Here is a 20,625-nt window from a genome sequence, read left to right as displayed (position 1 = left end):
TGAATGTAACCATACAGTTAAAAGATACAGTTTTCTTAGACACTTCCCAGGCATACTCACAAACATTGATTCTGTATTTAGGTATATTGATAGGCTATTGCATTTCTTTAATAATGGCAAAGTATTCCTTTTTAACGAGTTTACAATCACATTGGTTAAAGTTGAAAATTATAATTTCTCAACATGTGGAATAGAATGCAAAAAACAAACTGAAACAGTCGCACAAGTAGTTAATAATTTTAAAACTGTTCTCTCTCAGCTTGAATCTTTAGTCTAATGCTTCTTTTCTCATTATATGTCAGACCAATTGAAATATGAGTGCTTTATGGTTATATAACCATCAAGCTTGCAAGAACCTGGTATACACTAATTAATTATAGAACAAGAAACCAGAAGCAGAAGAGTTTCAAGATTACGTTAAGTTTAAGTTTTTTCGCGTTACGTTTACGTTGTGTTTACGTTTTTTCACGTTGCATTTACGTTACGTTTACGTTGTGTTTACGTTTTATTATTTTGTATAATAAACTGTTACTAAAATGAAGAATCCTAATGTTGTAAATAAAGCATGAGAAGCAATTAAAATGAGAGAATATTTAAGGGATAGGTTTAAAGGATTTACAAACAAAAGAGTTGATGAATATGACAAATACAAAAAACAGGAACAACCTGTGATTGATGCAATTGGTAACCTTTGTGAACGACTTGAAAGCAAACTAGATAAAGCTCTTGAGAATAAAAGTAAAGACCCTATTCCATTTCAATTTAATACAAGTGAAGGTTTGGGAATCAATAGAACATTAAACGAATTGGAAGTAGATAATATGCTTTGTGATTATGATGAAGAAACTAAGAAAAGTGAAATGAAATACATAGGAAGTCAAATGGCTTATGATTATCAACAATATGATGAATCAGAAGCACTAGCAACTCCACAACCGAAACCAAAACCAGCTTTTATAGGATCACATTTACTGGGACACCTGAACAACTGCAATGACTAAATTTTTGGTTTAAAATCAATTGGCACTGAAAAATATGATGGTGATGAACCTGTAAAATTTGATACATTAACTATTGGAGGAAGACACTACGATTATTTAATTGCATGAAGAAAAGAATATCAAGCCACTGATGGATTAATGAATATTCTTACCAAAAAGTATTTTACTTTCGATGATCTTGATGATAAATTTGATGAAGATAATTTAGAAAATTACACAGAAATCTTACTTGAATCAAACTCATTTTTTGTAATGGGAAGCCTAGATGGAGTAGAGGGGCAAAATACAAATCAATAATTGAGCACATTCTAGGAAAACACTGTAGAAATGATAGTAGCTCAGAATCAAGTTTTGAAACTAGTACTCCAAGATAAAAAAGAGGTAAAGGTTTTGTTAAGGAATGTAATGAGCTGCCAACCGAATACATTTGAATGAACGATGTTAGAGACTTAATTTATCATGCGGCTGTTATTGATGGTGAAGAGAAAGCAGGAAACAATAATTTTCGAAATGAGAAAGTTACAATAATGAAAATGTTAACGTTGATGTTTAACGATTTTGCGATTAATAGCCCTAAAGGTACATCATACACTATAAAATTCTTAAACATGTCACCACCATCACTCTGGGAAAATAAGAAATATGACAAAGGAATAGTTAATTGGGCTTTGAATAATCTTAAAATGCCTGAGCTTCACATTCCTGGTTATAACTACAAAGCTGGAAGAACGATTAAACAGTGGAGATGAAGGAATTAATAAGTTAGGTGAAGCTTTTAAAGAACACAATATAGCTTATCACGAAAATAAAGATTTAAGTAAGAGACATGAGGCAGATAAAGTCCTACAAGATAAAGTGTTGGCTAATGGTTTTAGTAAAGATTCTGAATGGAATGAAAAGTTAGCATTGTCTGGTATCGCTGGTGTTATGTACACAAAAAGGAAAATGGGCTGGGGTTTGTAAATAATTGTTTGTTAAGTTTAGTTTATGATGTTTTTATGGGTGTATCCATAAAAGCCGGTTTTAATTAGAGGCGCTACAACGTTGCTGTGTAATCATAGGAGAAAACGATAGCTGTCAGCCTTGGCGTGCTTTTTGCGCTGTGTGTGATGCAACCAGCTAGTGACCTTGTTAGCCTCGCTGTCTAGCACAGAAGCCAGCGCTGATTCATACATTGAAACGGGAAGCTGAGACACGTACTAGCTTCGAACTTCCGTTAACAGATGGCACTCATGTTTGTTCTGTTTAATTACTAGGGGATCGTGTTTCACTTTAAACACAAATTAGGAATTTTTAAATGTTGTTTTCTTTATTCATACTAACATTTACATGTGCTTTAGATTTAGTCTCTCCAAATGACATACAATAATGTGAAGGAAATTATATATTTATGTCCAGAAGAAGCTGATGAAAGTAGAGCTTTTAGAATGTACTTTATCACTAGAATACCAACTATATATACAAACTGCACAGGACTGCTTGAGTTCCCGGCTGCCCCAGGCTGTGAGTTGGGTCTGACCAAGCCAAGCAATGGGGATCATCGTTCATCAAGACACTGCTGTCTGGAGCTCTGCCCCCTGAATTAAAGATGACGGGTGACAGATGCAGAAGGGCAGATACCATCAAGTCGCTGGAAGACGACCTGGTAATAGAACTTAGACTACGAGAAGACTTTGAAAAAACCCTGGTGGGTAGAGATGAGATAAAGAGAAGTTGACAAAATCCCTCTGGGGGTTTTCTTCCATGGTGCCGAAGGTTTTTGCCGTTTTTGAGAATGATTTTCAGATTTGATTCCTTTTTATTTCATTTTTGTAGTGTGAACTTGTTCATTTCTTTTTAACCCCGCCGTTTTGGCAAGTTTGAATTATTTATGGTTGTTCTTTTTAAAGGAGGCCATGTTTCACTGCTCCCTGGTTAGAAAGAGAACCGTGTTTCACCACATATGGTTTATCTGCTTCTTTCATACTAGCTTTATAACTATAGAATACAAGCCCGGTTCATTGATGAAGATAGTGTGAGGATGTGTTTTTGAAGAGAGTCTACAGTATAGACTCTTTGAGCCAGAAGAGAGTCTACAGTATAGACTCATTAATTCTTCAAATGTTTTCCGATTTTTTGCCCTTTGTTGTTTGTTTATTTGAAGAGAGGAACAATTTGTTCTCCTTTATTTGTGTATATGTTTTTTGGTATTTAGGTTAACGTGATTTCTGATCTGTACATCGCCGTCTTAAACAACAATAATGAAGCGCGCATTTTTCGATTTTGTTGGTGGGGTTTAATTCATTCATTAGTTTAAAATTAGAGAATATAAACCAACTGGTTAATAAAAATAGTTCTTCTTTCGTTAAAATTATACTTGTCGTTTTTGGCTGGATAGACCCTCAGTTTTGACTGGGCAAACCAGGTGTTTCATTGGGTCTCATTTGTACGTGTGTTTTATTGTTTTCTATGTCTACATGTTTGCTAATTGCTTGACCCATGTTTGTTTATTCAAGTGTATCAGTCACATCTTTACCATGGAGTGTGCTAGTGTCTTCATTTTATTTTGGTTGTATTGTCATTGCTCTGATGTGTGCAGTTATATTGATTCGACTATATTTCATTGTTTCTTTTATTTATTCATCCTGATTGTATTGTATTTATTCGACTTTATTACATTGTTGTGGACTTTAGTAACTGCTAATGTACAAATGTTACTGGTCATGGTTCACTGGGTTCGTTCTTTCTCGTTATAGTTGAGGGTCTTCGTTTTCTGTTTTGTTTATTAATAAAAACTCATTGAAAGAAGGGTTACGGCCAACTGTTTTGATGTGTTTACTCTTAGTTCCTCATTTTATTTTAGTTTTTGTCTTCATATCGATGTGTTGTATTTACTTGGGATTTGATTTAGATTTCTCTATAAGTGACTTATTTATTTCGATTTGGTTTTGTTTCAATTGGAGTTGCAGTGCTCTAATTTTAATGGGTTTGAATTGTATCTTCTTTGTTCCTTTAATTCTTCTACTTTGGTGGTGTTCTTGAACGAAATAGTTCCTCTCCTGTTGTGATTACTATTACTTCTTCATTTTATTTTGTATTCATTAATATGCCCTTGTTCCTTTAGCTAAGTGCTGTTGGTCTCATAGGGTCGATAAATGGGTTTGAATAGATTCTATGATCTGGCACCGGTGGGGCAGAGACCCCAGTACATATCTACTGATGTCAACGTACAGCTCTTCGCTTGCACTAACCAAAACCTCCATGTTACTGTCTATATTAGTGATTTCATGTTTGTGCATTAATAAATGAGTACATAGGTCAGTTTTACTTTGAGTAAGCACGTATTCATTAGAGCCGTTTTGAAAGTTTGTCCCGCCTGTCCAATGCAGTTCTTTTGACTGTCATCAGACGTGACCTTATAAATATGGCAGTGTAACAATTTATTCTTTCCTTGTGAAATGTTTTGTCTAACCGTTAATCTCAAAGAATTTTCAGTTATGAAGGCAACTTGTAGTATGTAGGGACCTTCCTATTTTATTAGAAGTTGTGCCATTTTAAGGGAAGCTCACTAAGTAACAGTTCATCCTTATTAATTTTTTAGGTTCATGTTGTGAACGCTTTAATTTATTGAGTGTGCGCATAACCATAGACCTGCCATACCCATCTGCTACCACAATCTGCTTCAGTACCTCAATCTGCATATCTATCTTGTCAAGATCCAAAAGCAGTCGTATCAATTAACAAAACGTGGAGTGAAAATAGGCTTCCTTTTACCACTTAGAATGACACAATATTCTAGGATTATAGTAGCAGTGCATGTAAGTTTTCTAAGATGACGAATTTGGTGATATGATTAGCTTTTGAAATGGTTAAGTCAAGATAGTGACTTCTCCATTTCTAGAGTCAACTGTATATTCAGATGCATGGTACACATTTTGTCAACCACCTGCTTAAATTCTTCCCCATTCTCGTGGAATAAAATTATAGCATCATTGATTTCCAAATAATGGACGTTTTCGGAATTCTTTTCCTTTCTTTTTTGTTTTTGCTTGAAGTGTTTTGTCAACGACAAGATTGTTCTAGCTACATTCTCAATCAAGTTAAAAAAAAAGACTGAGAGTCATGTATACATTCCCCGATACATTTTACATTATAGAAAAGCTACTACATAGTTGATCAAATTAAAGATATAGATGTATCTCATGATACGGTACTAGCTTACCTTGATGTTAAAATTTGACACTAATTTATTGATGAAAGAAACTTTCAAGTGTAATAAAGCCAGTTTAGGTGAAATTTCAGAACTAGTTAAGTATCTGGATTTCACACTATCTACCAGTTTCTTCATGTTTAACAACAGGGTATTACAGCAAGTTGAGCGAGTGGCTATGGGTAACAGTCTGCCTGGTACTGTTGCAGAAATCTTTCTCAGCTACTTGGAAATTAACTTTTTACAGGAATATCCAGTAGTTAAAAGTCGAGTCTTTCACTGCAAGACGGATATTAATGACTGTATCATTTTATTCCATGGGAAGGGGTAAAATCAGACAGGTGGCTGAGAAGATGTGTACCATGGATCTGAAATGTAGTTTACATTATAAGTGGAAAACGATAATATCCTGAATTATCTTGACTTAACCATTTCAAAAGCTAACTGTAAACACAAATTCGGCATCTTTCGAAAACCCACATGCACCGAGACTATAATCTCTGCAGCATCATGTCATCCTAACTGGTGTAAGAAAGCAATTTTCATTCATTGTTGAGTAGGGTGATACGACTACCTTGGGCAAAGGAAGATATGACAAGGAGATCGTGATCTTGAAGTAGATTATGGTAGCAAATGGGTGTGGTAATTCTACAGTTCGCACAAACACAATAAACTTAAGCGTCAGCGACATGAACCTAAATTAAGGAAGACGTGCCATTTTATAAGAATGGCTTATCGTGACACAGCTTGAAAAAAATCTAAAGGTCTCTACGTAAAGCTAACGTGCAATTTGTCTTCGCAACCGAAAATTCGTTGCGACGTGGTGTTCGTCAGCAGATTTGAAATTTGAAACGTGCTTCAAAGCCATCTCCTCACGCAAAGTAAAACTGCATTAAGTAAGCATTTATCAGCGCACAAACATGAAATCACTAGTACTCACAACGACATGGAGAATTTGCTTCGGGCAAACGAAGGGCTGTACCTTGACGCCTTGACGAACTTTAAATTTATATTGCCAAAAGAAAAAACTTGACAAGAATCTTAAAGAACAGAATGAATTTTCATGTTGCACAGATCTAGTACGAGAATGATGAATCTAGTTTTACACTGGTAGGTATTCTAATAATTCAAATGGATGTCATTCACATCACTATGTTTACAATAGAGGACACTGTATGAGCCTGGATACGTGCAGCTGTGATTATTTTTAAGTAATAAATCATGCGGGTACGTACCAAGTGAGCAAGATGAGGTGCAGCAGTCAGAGTGCATTGAACGAAGACGTACTCAATTGCGATTCCTATTTGTCGTATACTTGTTGGATGTAATTCCAAGCTCTGCAGGTTTGAGAGTGAATACGAACACTCGCAGCAAAACAGTAGCATCAGCGAAAATGTAGTTATGATCCACTGGGTTGAATGTCCTGTAAAAGAGTCACTTCATTGAAATAACAAAACACTAAATCTGTATAAATTAAAGACTATCGAAATCGCTTGTAAAGCACAATCTAACAATATTGAACGTTTCCTTTCCCCTGAACATATTTCTAAATCAGTTTCTTGTTGGAAACATGCAAGAAAGGATTAAACAAAGAGCTACCTGTGGTTAAGAATACGAGAATGATGCAGAAGAAACCAGTAGACATTAGCACCAGACATTGTGTTACCCGTCTCCCGAACTTGTTTCCGACAACGTGACCCGCATACAATGCAACTAGTTGCAGTGATCCTTTTCCTATGAATGCAACAAATGGATTCACTCCGAAATTACTGTTGCTGAAAAGTAGGGTAAAAACAGTAAACGCGGCAGCTGACCTGTAAAACGAAAATATGAAAATTTGTTACCCTATTTATCTTTTGAAATTATTCTCGTCAAATATAGCACTTTTAATGTATAAGTCGGTTACAATATTATTCCACCTGGGAGTGAGGCAGCTTCGGTTGCCTTATAGTAGGTAAGTGCGTAATCAGAGTTGATGGTGTAAGCACAACTTACATGAAAACATTGACAATGCGATTCGTTTAGCTTAAAGACAACTGAGTTTGCTTACTGTGATGTCACCATGTGTTTTCGGTAAGGGCCAAGTGCAATAATATGGTGGTTGAACTACACACGTTTCTCATCACTTGACCATAGCACATGTTTGTGTGAACATTTGGTCAACACTAATAACAACGCCAAACTGCAGGGCCAGACTGCCGATTGGAAATGGAGGAAAATACACTACTGGCCATTGAAATTGCTACACCACAAAGATGACGTGCTACAGACGCGAAATTTAACCGACAGGAATAAGATGCTGTGATATGCAAATGATTAGCTTTTCAGGGCCTTCACACAAGGCTGGCGCCGATGGCGACACCTACAACGCGCTGACATGAGGAAAGTTTCCAGCCGATTTCTCATACACAAACACCAGTTGACTGGCGTTGCCTGGTGAAACGTTGTTGTGATGCCTCGTGTAAGGAGGAGAAATGCGTACCATCACGTTTCCGACTTTGATAGAGGTCGGATTGTAGCCTATCGCGACTGCGGTTTATCGTATCGCGAAATTGGTGCTCGCGTTGGTCGAGATCCGATGACTGTAAGCAGAATATGGAATCGGTGGTTTCAGAACGGTAATACGAAACGCCGTGCTGGATCCCAACGGCTTCGTATCATTAGCAGTCGAGATGACAGGCATCTCATCCGCATGGCTATAACGGATTGTGCAGCCACGTCTCGATCCCTGAGTCAACAGATGGGGACGATTGCAAGACAACAACCATCTGTACGAACAGTTCGCCGACGTTTGCAGCAGCATGGTCTATCAGCTCGGAGACCGTGGCTGCGGTTACCCTTGACGCTGCATCACAGACAGGAGCGCCTGCGATGGTGTACTGAACGACGAACCTGGGTGCACGAATGGCAGAACGTCATATTTCGGATGAATCCAGGTTCTGTTTACAGCATCATGATGGTCGCATCCGTGTTTGGCGACATTGCGGTGAACGCGCATTGGAAGCGTGTATTCGTCATCGCCATACTGGCGTATCTCCCGGCGTGATGGTATGGGGAGCCATTGGTCACACGTCTCGGTCACCTCTTGTTCGCATTGACGGCACTTTGAACAATGGACGTTACATTTGAGATTTCTTACGACTCGTGGCTCTACCCTTCATTCGATCCTTGCGAAACCCTACATATCAGCAGGATAATGCATGACCGCATGTTGCAGGTCCTGCACGGGCCTTTCTGGAAACAGAAAACGATCGACTGCTGCCCTGGCCAGCACATTCTCCAGATCACTCACCAATTGAAAACGTCTGGTCAATGGTGGCCGAGCAACTGGATCTTCACAATACGCCAGTCTCTACTCTTGATGAACTGTGGTATCGTCTTGAAGCTGCATGGGCAGCTGTACCTGTACATACCATCCAAGCTTTGTTTGAGTCAATGCCCAGGCGTAAAAAGGCCGTTATTACGGCCAGAGGTGGTTGTTCTCGGTACTGATTTCTCAGGATGTATGCACCCAAATTGCGTGAAAATGTAATTACATGTCAGTTCTAGTATAATATATTTGTCCAATGAATACCCGTTTATCATCTGCATTTCTTCTTGGTGTAGCAATTTTAATGGCCAGTAGCGTAATTTTACAAGAAGAATACAGTTTTGCCATATGTCCGTCACGTTAGTTTCCTCTTCTAAAATGCCTTATACTGGAGTTATTACTTATATTTTAGTAAAATTATAAGGTCCCCATCAGTCGCGTGCAGATTCAAGAGCTTTTTACGGTTAACGCAAGGGAGCGATGTTATATTTGATTTATTGAAGGAGTGTTGTGCTGAGTGTTGGTATGCATCAGCAAATATTGCACGCATGTCACGATAATATCAAAAGGCACAATTCGTGTGGTCGAACTCTTCGAATTCGAATCTCGATTACAGCACGCAATTTGTCAGACACCGCCACAGTTACGTTACACACAGCGGTGTTACATGTTAGGGGGAGAATGCTGCAAATATGTAAACATGAAACATAAAGACGTAGAATGTTAATAATGTATGTTTCATTCCGAAGTTTTTAATAATTTACACGTAAATGATTCGATGGCATTACTTTTCAGCACACCTTCGTATAAAGGAGCTAATGCTAGACGATTGCAACAAGAATTTGAAGGAATGGAAAGTAAAAGGACGTCGGAGGAATGAGTTCTGCCTATATAAAAGTAAATATGATTTTAGCAAAATTTGAAAGGAAAGCTGTCAGTGTTTACAGTAAAAAACATATTCCACTTTTAATCCATAGGGGGAAGCGGACGGACGGAAAAAGACAATGAGGGCGTCTATGACTGGAAATAATTGTTCCCTAACGTGATACAAGAAGAAGTGAGTGTCGAATAGGAGGATGTAAGTATCCACTGAGAGGCAGTGTCTCGCAGAGCTTTGGAAGAATTGGGATCTGTCGAGGCAGAGAGGGTAGATTATGTTTCTGCATAATAGTTACAATCGTTAGAAGAAGTGCCAATCAAAACGATTGAAGAAGTTAGACTGCAGCATGTATGATAATGGTTGCATAACACCGAAAATTCCGAGGAATACGAACAAAACAATTTCAAAGACGGTTAGAGCTAGCCATGAGAGAACTATTTTATAAACAGATTGACGGCTGATATATGCTAATTCCTGACGAGAATAAAACACAAAAAATGAATAAAGAATGAAGATCTGTTAGATGAGGACGGATTTGGGTTTAAGTTATTTGAAGGCACGATAGATGGAGATCCGGCGTTTTACATGGTACCGAAGCAAAAACTAATAAAAACTAAGATATTTTCGTTGGATTTTTCGACATGGAAAAAGCTTTCGACATTGTAAAGTTATGAAAGACCCCTGAAATACTAGTAAAAGTAGATACACCATATAGACGAAGACGTGATATAAAATATATACACTATGCGATCAAAAGTATCCGGAAACCCCCAAAAACATACGTTTTTCATATTAGGTGCATTGTGCTGCCACCTACGGCCAGGTACTCCACATCAGCGACCTCAGTAGTCATTACACATCGTGGGAGAGCAGAATGGGGCGCTCCGCGGGACTCACGGACTTCGAACGTGGTCAGTGATTGGGTTCACTTGTGTCATACGTCTGTACGCGCGATTTCCACACTCCTAAACATCCTTAGGTCCACTGTTACCGATTTGATAGTGATGTGGGAACATGAAGGGACAAGTATAGCACAAAAGCGTACGGGCCGACCTCGTCTGTTGACTGACAGAGACCGCCGACAGTTGAAGAGGGTCGTAATGTTTAATAGGTAGAGTTCTACCAGACCATCACATAGGAATTCCAAACTGCATTAGATCCACTGAAAGTACTATGACAGCTAGGCGGGAGGTGAGGAAGCTTGGATTTCATCTACATCTACAAGGATACTCTGCAAATCACATACAAGTGCCTGGCAGAGGGTTCATCGAACCACCTTTACAATCCTCTATTATTCCAATCTCGTAGAGCGCGGAAGGAAAGAACACCTATATCTTTCCGTACGAGTTCTGATTTCCCATATTTTATTGTGGTGATCGCTCCTCCCTATGTAGGTCGGTGTCAACAAAATATTTTCGCATTCGGAGGAGAAAATGGTGATTGGAAATTCTTGAGAAGATTCCGTCGCAACGAAAAACGCCTTTCTTTTAATGATTTCCAGCCCAAATCTTGTATCATTTCTGTGACACCCTCTCCCATATTGCGCGATAATACAAAACGTGCTGCTCTTCTTTGAACTTTTTCGATGTACTCCGTTAGTCCTATCTGGTAATGATCCCACACCGCGCAGCAGTATTCTAAAAGAGGACGGACAAGCGTAGTGTAGGCAGTTTCCTTAGTAGGTCTGTCACATTTTCTAAGTGTCCTGCCAATAAAATGCAGTCTTTGGTTAGCCTTCCCCACAACATTTTCTGTGTGTTCCTTCCAATTTAAGTTGTTCGTAATTGTAATACTTAGGTATTTAGTTGAATTTACGGCTTTTAGATTAGACTGATTTATCATGTAACCGAAGTTTAACGGATTCCTTTTAGCATTCATGTGGATGACCTCACACTTTTTGTTATTTAGGGTCAACTGTCACTTTTCGCACCATTTAGATATTTTTTCTACATCGTTTTGCAGTTTGTCTTGATCTTTATTAGTCGATAAACGACAGCGTCATCTGCAAACAACCGAAGACGGCTGCTCAGATTGCTCCCAAATGGTTTATATAGATAAGGAACAGAAAAGGGCCTATAAAACTACCTTGGGGAATGCCAGAAATCGCTTCTGTTTTACTCAATGCCTTCCGTCAGTTACTACGACCTATGACCTCTCTGACAGGAAATCACAAATCCAGTCACATAACTGAGATGTTATTCCATAAGCACGCAATTTCACTACGAGCCCATTGTGTGGTACAGTGTCAAAATCCAGAAATAAGGAATCGATCTGAAATACCTTGTCAATAGGACTCAACACTTCATGTGAACAAAGAGCTAGTTGTGTTTCACAGGAATGATATTTTCTAAACACATTTTGACTGTGTTTAAATAGACCGTTTTCTTCGAGGTAATTCATAATGTTAGGACACAATATATGTTCAAAAATCCTGCTGCATTTCGATGTTAATGATATGGGTCTGTAATTAAGTGGATTACTTCTACTACCTTTCTTGAATATTTGTATGACCTGTGCAATTTTCTAGTCTTCATGTACGGATCTTTCGTCGAGCGAACCGTTGTATATGATTGTTAAGTATGGAGCTAATGCATCATCATACTGTGAAAGGAACCTAACTGGAATACAGTCTGGACCAGAAGACTTGCTTTTATTAAGTAATTCAAGTTCCTTCACTACTCTGAGGATATTTACTTCTAAGTTACTCATGTTGGCAGCTGTTCTCGATTCGAATTCTGGAATATTTACTTCGTCTTCTTTTGTGAAGGCATTTCGGAAGGCTATGTTTAATAACTCTGCTTTGGCAGCACTACCTTCGATAGCATCTTTACTGCCATCGAGTCGAGAAAGCATTGATTGTTTCTTGCCACTAACATACTTCACATACGACAAGAATCTCTTTGGATTTTCTGCCAGGTTTTGAGACAAAGTTTCGTTGTGGAAACTGTTATAGGTATCTCGCATTGAAGTTCGCGCTAAATTTCGAGCTTCTGTTAAAGATCACCAATCTTGGGGATTTTTCGTCTGTTTAAATTTGGGATGTTTGTTTCGTTGTTTCTGGAGTAGTGTTCTAACACGTTTTGTGTACCAAGGAGGATGAACTCCGTCGTTTGCTAATTTATTTGGCATAAATCTCTCAGTTGCTGCCGATACTATTTCATTGAATTCAAGCGACATCTGTTCTACACTTATTAATTTGGAATGAGCGGCTGCTCATAAGCCACACATCACGCCGGTAAATGTCAAACGACGACTCCCTTGGTGCAAGGAGTGTAAACATTGGACGACTCAACAGTGAAGAAACGTGATGTGGAGTGACGAATCACGGTAAACGATGTAACGATCCGATGGCAGGTTGTGGGTATGGCGAATGCCCGGTGAACATCATCTGCCAGCGTGTGGAGGGCTTGCACCCCTCGTTGTTTTGGGTGGCACTGTCACAGCACAGTCCTACATTGATGTTTCAAGCACCTTCTTGCTTCCCATTGTTAAACAGCAATTCGGGGATGACGACTGCGTCTTTCAGCACTATCGAGCACCTGTTCATAATGAACGGCCTATAGTGGAGTGATTACACGACAATAACATCCCTGTAAAGGACAGGTCTGCACACAGTCCTGACCTGAATCCTGTAGAACACCTTTGGGATGTTTTGGAAGGCCGACATCGTGCCAGGCCTCACCGACCGACATCGATACCTCTCCTCAGTGCATCACTCCGTGAAGAATGAGCTGCCTTTCCCCAAGAAACCTTCCAGTACCTGACTGAACGTATGCCTGCGAGAGTGGAAGTTGCCATCAAGGCTAAGGGTGGACCAACACCATACTGAATTCCGGCGATACCGATGGAGGTTGCAACGAACTTGTAAGTCATTATCAGCCGGATGCTGGGATGTTTGGTCACATAGTGTACGTGAAAAAAGGTGAACCAATAAGTATGGACTGCTGACTGAGAGGCGATTGTGTTAGAAAGGGCGTAATGTAGGAATGCAGTTTATTTGTTTTTCTGTTCAATCTATATATTACAAAAGCAGTCTTTAGAAGTGGGATTAAAACTCAGAGTGAAAGAATGTCAGCGATAAGAGACGCAAATGACGTTCCTATACACATAGAAGTGGAAATGTATTTCAGAGCCTGATAAATGGTTTGGACATTCTCTGAGTAAAATGGAAGCATAGAGAGTAATGGAAATAAATATGTTTGGGAGCAATAGAAAATATGATGACCGAGCCGAAAAGAACTTAAGGAGCAGACTAGGCCAGGCAAAGAGATTATTTCGCTATTTACTTCTCTTATTTCAACAGCTTCTTGTTTGGTCTCACGTAAGCTCGTGGAGCCATTTCCAAAAAGGGATTCATCATAAATACACTGATGGCCTATATCAATGTGACCACTGCTATCCAGAGACTGAATGTCGCCTATTAGTGTTGCAGGCATGCCGCTCGTCCCAAGCTGTAGTTTCTTCAGCTTCTCAAAGAAATGTTGCGAGTCCTTTTTACATGAGTCGGTCTTTCGCCGTGTGGCAGAAGCAGAAAGGGCAAGTGTTTAGCGAAATGAAATACTTCGGAAACTTTCTGTAGAGCAATGGACACTCCAACCAGTTACAATAAGAACAACACTCGGCCAGACGACACATCAGAAGAAGAACCGATAGGAACACCCTTTCTGTCATACATACCCAGAGGACGGACGAATCGGCCGCATACGCCGCAAACACCACTCAAAGACTAAAAGAGTGTCTCAGATTGGCAAAAGACAAAAACGATCTACTTGAAATGTCGGGAATATGCTGCACACGTTGTACATGTGGAAAAGCCTGTGTGGGAATTACTAGACGATCTATGAACGTCAGGATCTGCGAACGTAAAAGGTATTTCAGATAAATACAAGTGGAGAAACCGACGGTGGTGGAGCACGCGCTTTGTGAGACCGACAAAATAATAACATTCGCCGGAACAGATTTTCTCGCTTTGGAGAACAAATCCCATGCCCGCTTCATCGGGGAAGCCATAGAAATACACCGATATGTCAATAGTACTGTAGATCTGCAGGAATGCAGTAAGAGGCGTAGTGGCCATGTTGCACACAAATTGCCTTCGTCACAGTTGTTTATTGAATGGCAGCCTTAAGCTTTACCGATCATACATCTTCGAAAGCTAAATGGAAAATGTGCGCAGTATCACTGGTACAACAAATTTTTACACTGAATCCACAATATTACTGAATCATCTATGGAGATCTTACAATGCATAAAAATATGCCATATTGAAAACACTGCATGTACTAAGCATGTGCGTACATAGTAAGTAGTAATCTGTTGTGGGCAACAGTCGAGTGCAGACTGATTCCTGGTACTGCGTGTACTCTTAAGTTGAGTTACCAAAAAGAAGGCGCTAGGACAGCAGTATGTCTATTATTTACAAATAGTACTTTTACAGATACGTATAACAAGTCTGACGGATTTTAAAAATTAAATAAGGGTAAAACTAGTAGCTGATCATATTACAATTATTCAAACAACTAATTGTGCTATTAAACTCATACACGCTATAATTAACAGGACAATAGATGGCATTGCTTATGAAAAACAATTTCAGCATACATACAATTAACGAATACAGTAGTTTATGCATGCAGCCTCTATTTACATCCATTTAAAATATATAGTGAAGGGAAAAAAATCGGAGTTATGTGCCGTAACCGAAAGTTGGTAGGCGTGTTTCTACATCTGAAAGACGAAGTCTAATAGATTTCACGCCATTCGCATAAGAGTGGCGCTAGTAGTGATACTGTGTGTATGAAAACACACGCTGTAACGGTCGTGAGCGTTAGTTACCATCGAGACTGGTCATGGCGAGTTGATGTTAATCAAGAATGCTTTCAAGGCTACAAAGACGCCATTAGTAGGGCTCACTGACTGTGGGCGAGGTCATGTGAAACGGCTCCGAGAAGCTGGATGTCCCTTCTGAAGAAAGACTTGGCAGGTATATGGCCATTCTACTTGATTGCTGGCGGCAGTGGTCACGAGTGTGGTGTCACATATCGATATCACCTTACGGGCGCTCTACAGTCGGTAACGGAATTGCTAGTTTCCGTTAGACGCTGACAGTGGTCGCGCGGGATCAGCGGACGCAATGGTGTGCGACCGCTGAGCCACGCATCCAGCGGCTGTGGACTAAGAGCGCCCTCTGCCTCCAGAATATAGGATGGCAGGAGGCAGTGACTCAGCCCACCTGCCCAAGGAGCCACTTCGCCTTGTGACACTGTGCAGACGCCATCTAGTCGCGGATCAAACATCACAGTTCTTCCTTGTTGTCAGTGATGAGCTGGACTCTGCTTCTTGTTGCATTATCTGTACTCAGTCTTCCTTCACTTGGAGAAATATAAGTAATAAGAAATATAAGTAATTCTTCTGTATATACATGGTGTAATTGCGAAGTTCAAAGAATGAGGTTGTAATTGTACAATTGCGGTACTCCTTCAAAATACACTCCTGGAAATTGAAATAAGAACACCGTGAATTCATTGTCCCAGGAAGGGGAAACTTTATTGACACATTCCTGGGGTCAGATACATCACATGATCACACTGACAGAACCACAGGCACATAGACACAGGCAACAGAGCATGCACAATGTCGGCACTAGTACAGTGTATATCCACCTTTCGCAGCAATGCAGGCTGCTATTCTCCCATGGAGACGATCGTAGAGATGCTGGATGTAGTCCTGTGGAACGGCTTGCCATGCCATTTCCACCTGGCGCCTCAGTTGGACCAGCGTTCGTGCTGGACGTGCAGACCGCGTGAGACGACGCTTCATCCAGTCCCAAACATGCTCAATGGGGGACAGATCCGGAGATCTTGCTGGCCAGGGTAGTTGACTTACACCTTCTAGAGCACGTTGGGTGGCACGGGATACATGCGGACGTGCATTGTCCTGTTGGAACAGCAAGTTCCCTTGCCAGTCTAGGAATGGTAGAACGATGGGTTCGATGACGGTTTGGATGTACCGTGCACTATTCAGTGTCCCCTCGACGATCACCAGTGGTGTACGGCCAGTGTAGGAGATTGCTCCCCACACCATGATGCCGGGTGTTGGCCCTGTGTGCCTCGGTCATATGCAGTCCTGATTGTGGCGCTCACCTGCACGGCGCCAAACACGCATACGACCATCATTGGCACCAAGGCAGAAGCGACTCTCATCGCTGAAGACGACACGTCTCCATTCGTCCCTCCATTCACGCCTGTCGCGACACCACTGGAGGCGGGCTGCACGATGTTGGGGCGTGAGCGGAAGACGGCCTAACGGTGTGCGGGACCGTAGCCCAGCTTCATGGAGACGGTTGCGAATGGTCCTCGCCGATACCCCAGGAGCAACAGTGTCCCTAATTTGCTGGGAAGTGGCGGTGCGGTCCCCTACGGCACGGCGTAGGATCCTACGGTCTTGGCGTGCATCCGTGCGTCGCTGCGGTCCGGTCCCAGGTCGATGGGCACGTGCACCTTCCGCCGACCACTGGCGACAACATCGATGTACTGTGGAAACCTCACGCCCCACGTGTTGAGCAATTCGGCGGTACGTCCACCCGGCCTCCCGCATGCACACTATACGCCCTCGCTCAAAGTCCGTCAACTGCACATACGGTTCACGTCCACGCTGTCGCGGCATGCTACCAGTGTTAAAGACTGCGATGGAGCTCCGTATGCCACGGCAAACTGGCTGACACTGACGGCGGCGGTGCACAAATGCTGCGCAGCTAGCGCCATTCGACGGCCAACACCGCGGTTCCTGGTGTGTCCGCTGTGCCGTGCGTGTGATCATTGCTTGTACAGCCCTCTCGCAGTGTCCGGAGCAAGTATGGTGGGTCTGACACACCGGTGTCAATGTGTTCTTTTTTCCATTTCCAGGAGTGTAGTTCCCTTTTGACTGAACACACCGACTCCAACGGTGTTTGCATTTTTGGAAACATTCCTGGAATTTTTTTTTCCTGAAGTGTGTTAAGGACGCTTTCCGTATTTGCCTGGATGTCTTCAGTCGAGTCAAATCTCTTCCCTTTCAGTGAAAATTTCAGTTTAGGAAACAGGTAGAAGTCTGCAGAGGCGAAATCAGGGGAATATGGCGGTTGTGGAAGCACAGGAATTTTGAATCTGGCCAAAAATTCAACGATAAAGAAGGCACGATGAGCTGGAGCATTGTCGTGGTGTAGCACCCAACTCCTGTCTATCCACAATGCAGGCCTTTTCTTCCACACCTTTGTAAGTAGGCTGTTTAGGTTTTTTTTGTTGATAACGCCACGTAGCGCTCTGTATGAAAATCACTGGCTGTGCTGTGTGCAGTCTATGGCTAGTTTGCATTGTTGCCTGCCATTGCAGTGTTGGGCAGCGGCAGCTGGGTGTTAACAGCGCGTAGCGTGGCGCAGTTGGAGGTGAGCCGCCAGCTGTGGTGGATGTGGGGAGAGAAATAGCGGAGTTTTGAAATTTGTAAGACTGGATGTCATGAACTGCTATGTATATTATGATTTTTCAACACTATTAAGCTGGCAGTAGTGGCGCTCACTGTATTGCAGTAGTTCGAGTAACGAAGATTTTTGTGAGGTAAGTGATTTGTGAAAGGTATAGGTTAATGTTAGTCAGGGCCATTCTTCTGTAGGGATTATTGAAAGTCAGATTGCGTTGCGCTAAAAATATTGTGTGTCAGTTTAAGCACAGTCTTGTATAATTGTTCAAAGGGGACGTTTCACCTTTTCTCGCAAACGCTCAAGGACACATTTGTAGTATTCCTGGTTAATTGTCGGTCCTCCAGGGGTTAATTCATGATGCACAATACCGGCAGAATCGAAAAACTCACCAACATTGTCCTCAGCTTCGACGACTTTGCTGTGTTTTTTCCGGTCGTGGTGAACCTGGAGTCTTCCACTGCGAAGACTACATTTTCGTTTGAGGATCATATCAATATACCCACGATTCGCCACCTGCAATTACCCTATTTGACAAATCTGGGTCATTTTTAGTCCGATTTATCAGTTCTTGGCACACATGAAGTAACATCACCTAGACTACAGGTCTGCGCGCACACTTGTGACGTCACATACTGATAGCTGGGTCTGTATCGGAACGCTGCTGTATAGCACTCAGCAGTTATACGAACTTTACGGGTTTTAGAGCTGAAACTGCGTAGGGATTCTCGTGCTTTTCACTTCTACATGGCCTTGTAATGAAAGTTTGGAAATTTATATCACTGCGTGAAGTAACTGAACAAAACTGCCATATGTTATTTCAAGATGTAAGATTATTTTGACGATTTGCCTTAAATACGCGTTTCTATGCTTGAATACAAACTGTAATTTAAAATTCTTTTACCGCAGGAGCTACATTTTCCTGCAGTAAAAAATCGGCAATATGCAACAACAAGCAGACTTTTTCGGTTTTAAATAAAGCAGCTGGAGCTCCTACCGAATTTAAGAATTTGTTTCCCCGGTTATTTTCGTAAATTTTCCTCTCCACTTCAAAATTTGCTGACCTCATACGAAGCTCAAATCATTCGACGAAATGGAACACCTCCTGACATAATGTTTAATAAATCAAAAAACCCGAAAAAATATTTTATTTCCCTGTTTCTCCAGAACTTTAGAACCTTAAGCATTTCTCCTATATCCTCGACTGAAGGATAGTGCTGTTAGTTTAGTGATGTTAATTTAAAGAGTGGTGTTAATTTAATCACAGAGTGCTGTTAATTTAATCACAATGCACTTACCTCGAAATTCTGCTTTCTATACTGCTTAATCTGTCGAACACTGAATTCATTAAAGCAATTTTGTAAGGTAGTTTACTCAAGTTGAAATTATTTCCGAATAACTACATATGTAAAACTGAACAAAATCATTCTGTAGCTCTTCCAAACAAAAGTACTGGAAATTCAATAATCTGGTAGGAATGATAAGAAATACTAAACATTTTCGAGCCACACTAATTAATATGACTATTCTGTGTGACAATAGTTGCAAATATGAGAGACATTTCACAGCCAGCTTCGTGTTAACCTCGCAGCAATGGTCCAGAATTAAGAAACAAATTATACTGGTACATGATACATAGCTACTTTTACAAATAATTGGCAAATGTGGTGCAATGGAAACAAATAACAGGCTATAAATTTTTTGTCATTTACTTACCCTTGAATGATGCGTAGACACAAATTCCTGTCTGGGAATAGCTGCAGTCCAGCGGTTTCTCAACTTCACACATTAGGGAAATCGAAATATGTGCACTTTCATGCCTTTTTGGGATTTATAATTCCTTGGCAAAAGGGAATGCAACACTTGTATCCCATACTTCGAAGAACTGTAGGCGAATACTGTACGAAATATATATCAGTTTCACGTGGCACACACTTTCAACACAACATACACGCCACCAGGACTGCCGAGTAAAGATACGATGGCCAACAGTTTGTGACGTCACGTGCCAATATGGCCGCTGTGTGTAGGACCTGCATCTAGAAGGCTTTGCTTCGAGTCGATATTGTCTATGGTCATTTGACAACACTTTTGGTATGAGTTTTTCACACACTCAACGCATGTTCAGATCTTCAGTTAAAATTGACTTAACTGGATAGAAAAATTAAATTCATCAGAAATCTCCCTAATTGTACGTCTACGATCAGAGCGCACTAAATCGCGAACTTTCACAACATTTTCATTCGTTTTTGAGGTGGAAGGACGGCCGGACCGTGGTTCATATTCAAATGATTCGCGGCCATTTTTAAATCTGTTCAACCAGACGAAGACATTTGACTGGCTCACACAACTATCTCCAAAAGCTGTTTTTAATAATTCGTAAGTCTCAGAAGCTGATTTCCCGGCTTTTAAACAAAATTTCACACAAACCCGTTGCTCCGTTTTTACGTTCATTTTCACGCAGACAGAATCCGGCAACAAGCCCTAACGGACCCACGCTCAACCAGCTACCACAACGAACTGAATCGAGGAAACGCAGTTTCCTGTCAGAGGGCGTTCAAGAACAAGGCAATGACTCGGTCCCTATCCTCCGTGTACCTGCCTGCCAAACCAGTAAGCAGTAGGAGGGTCCATTCTTGAAACTTTCCCATCACATCTCGTATGTTCACTTGGTTGAAACTCATTTCTGCCTCTGTCCATACTTCATGTGACGACAGTTGCTACACCATTCTGTAGCCCACCTCTCCTTACCGTTGTATATCACGTCGTACACAAAAACGAGACAGTACAGTT

General features: G+C 40.9%; 1 protein-coding gene across 1 annotated transcript in view; it reads right to left on the bottom strand.

Annotated features, from left to right (window-relative positions):
• The window catches only part of LOC124789998 (solute carrier family 22 member 3-like), a 102,454-nt gene that overhangs the window by 11,988 nt on the left and 69,841 nt on the right, over positions 1-20,625 (bottom strand). Inside the window, exons 4-5 of the mRNA XM_047257541.1 lie at positions 6,790-7,004; positions 6,426-6,613 (exon numbers count right to left, since the gene is read on the bottom strand). Coding sequence (XP_047113497.1) covers positions 6,426-6,613; positions 6,790-7,004 — 403 coding nt within the window. The remainder of the gene's footprint in view (positions 1-6,425; positions 6,614-6,789; positions 7,005-20,625) is intronic.

Source organism: Schistocerca piceifrons, chromosome 3 (genome assembly GCF_021461385.2).
Source record: "Schistocerca piceifrons isolate TAMUIC-IGC-003096 chromosome 3, iqSchPice1.1, whole genome shotgun sequence".
NCBI classification, from domain to species: Eukaryota; Metazoa; Arthropoda; class Insecta; order Orthoptera; family Acrididae; genus Schistocerca; species Schistocerca piceifrons.
Note: the sequence above shows the minus strand (reverse complement) of the source record. Positions and strands in the feature narration are given on the sequence as shown.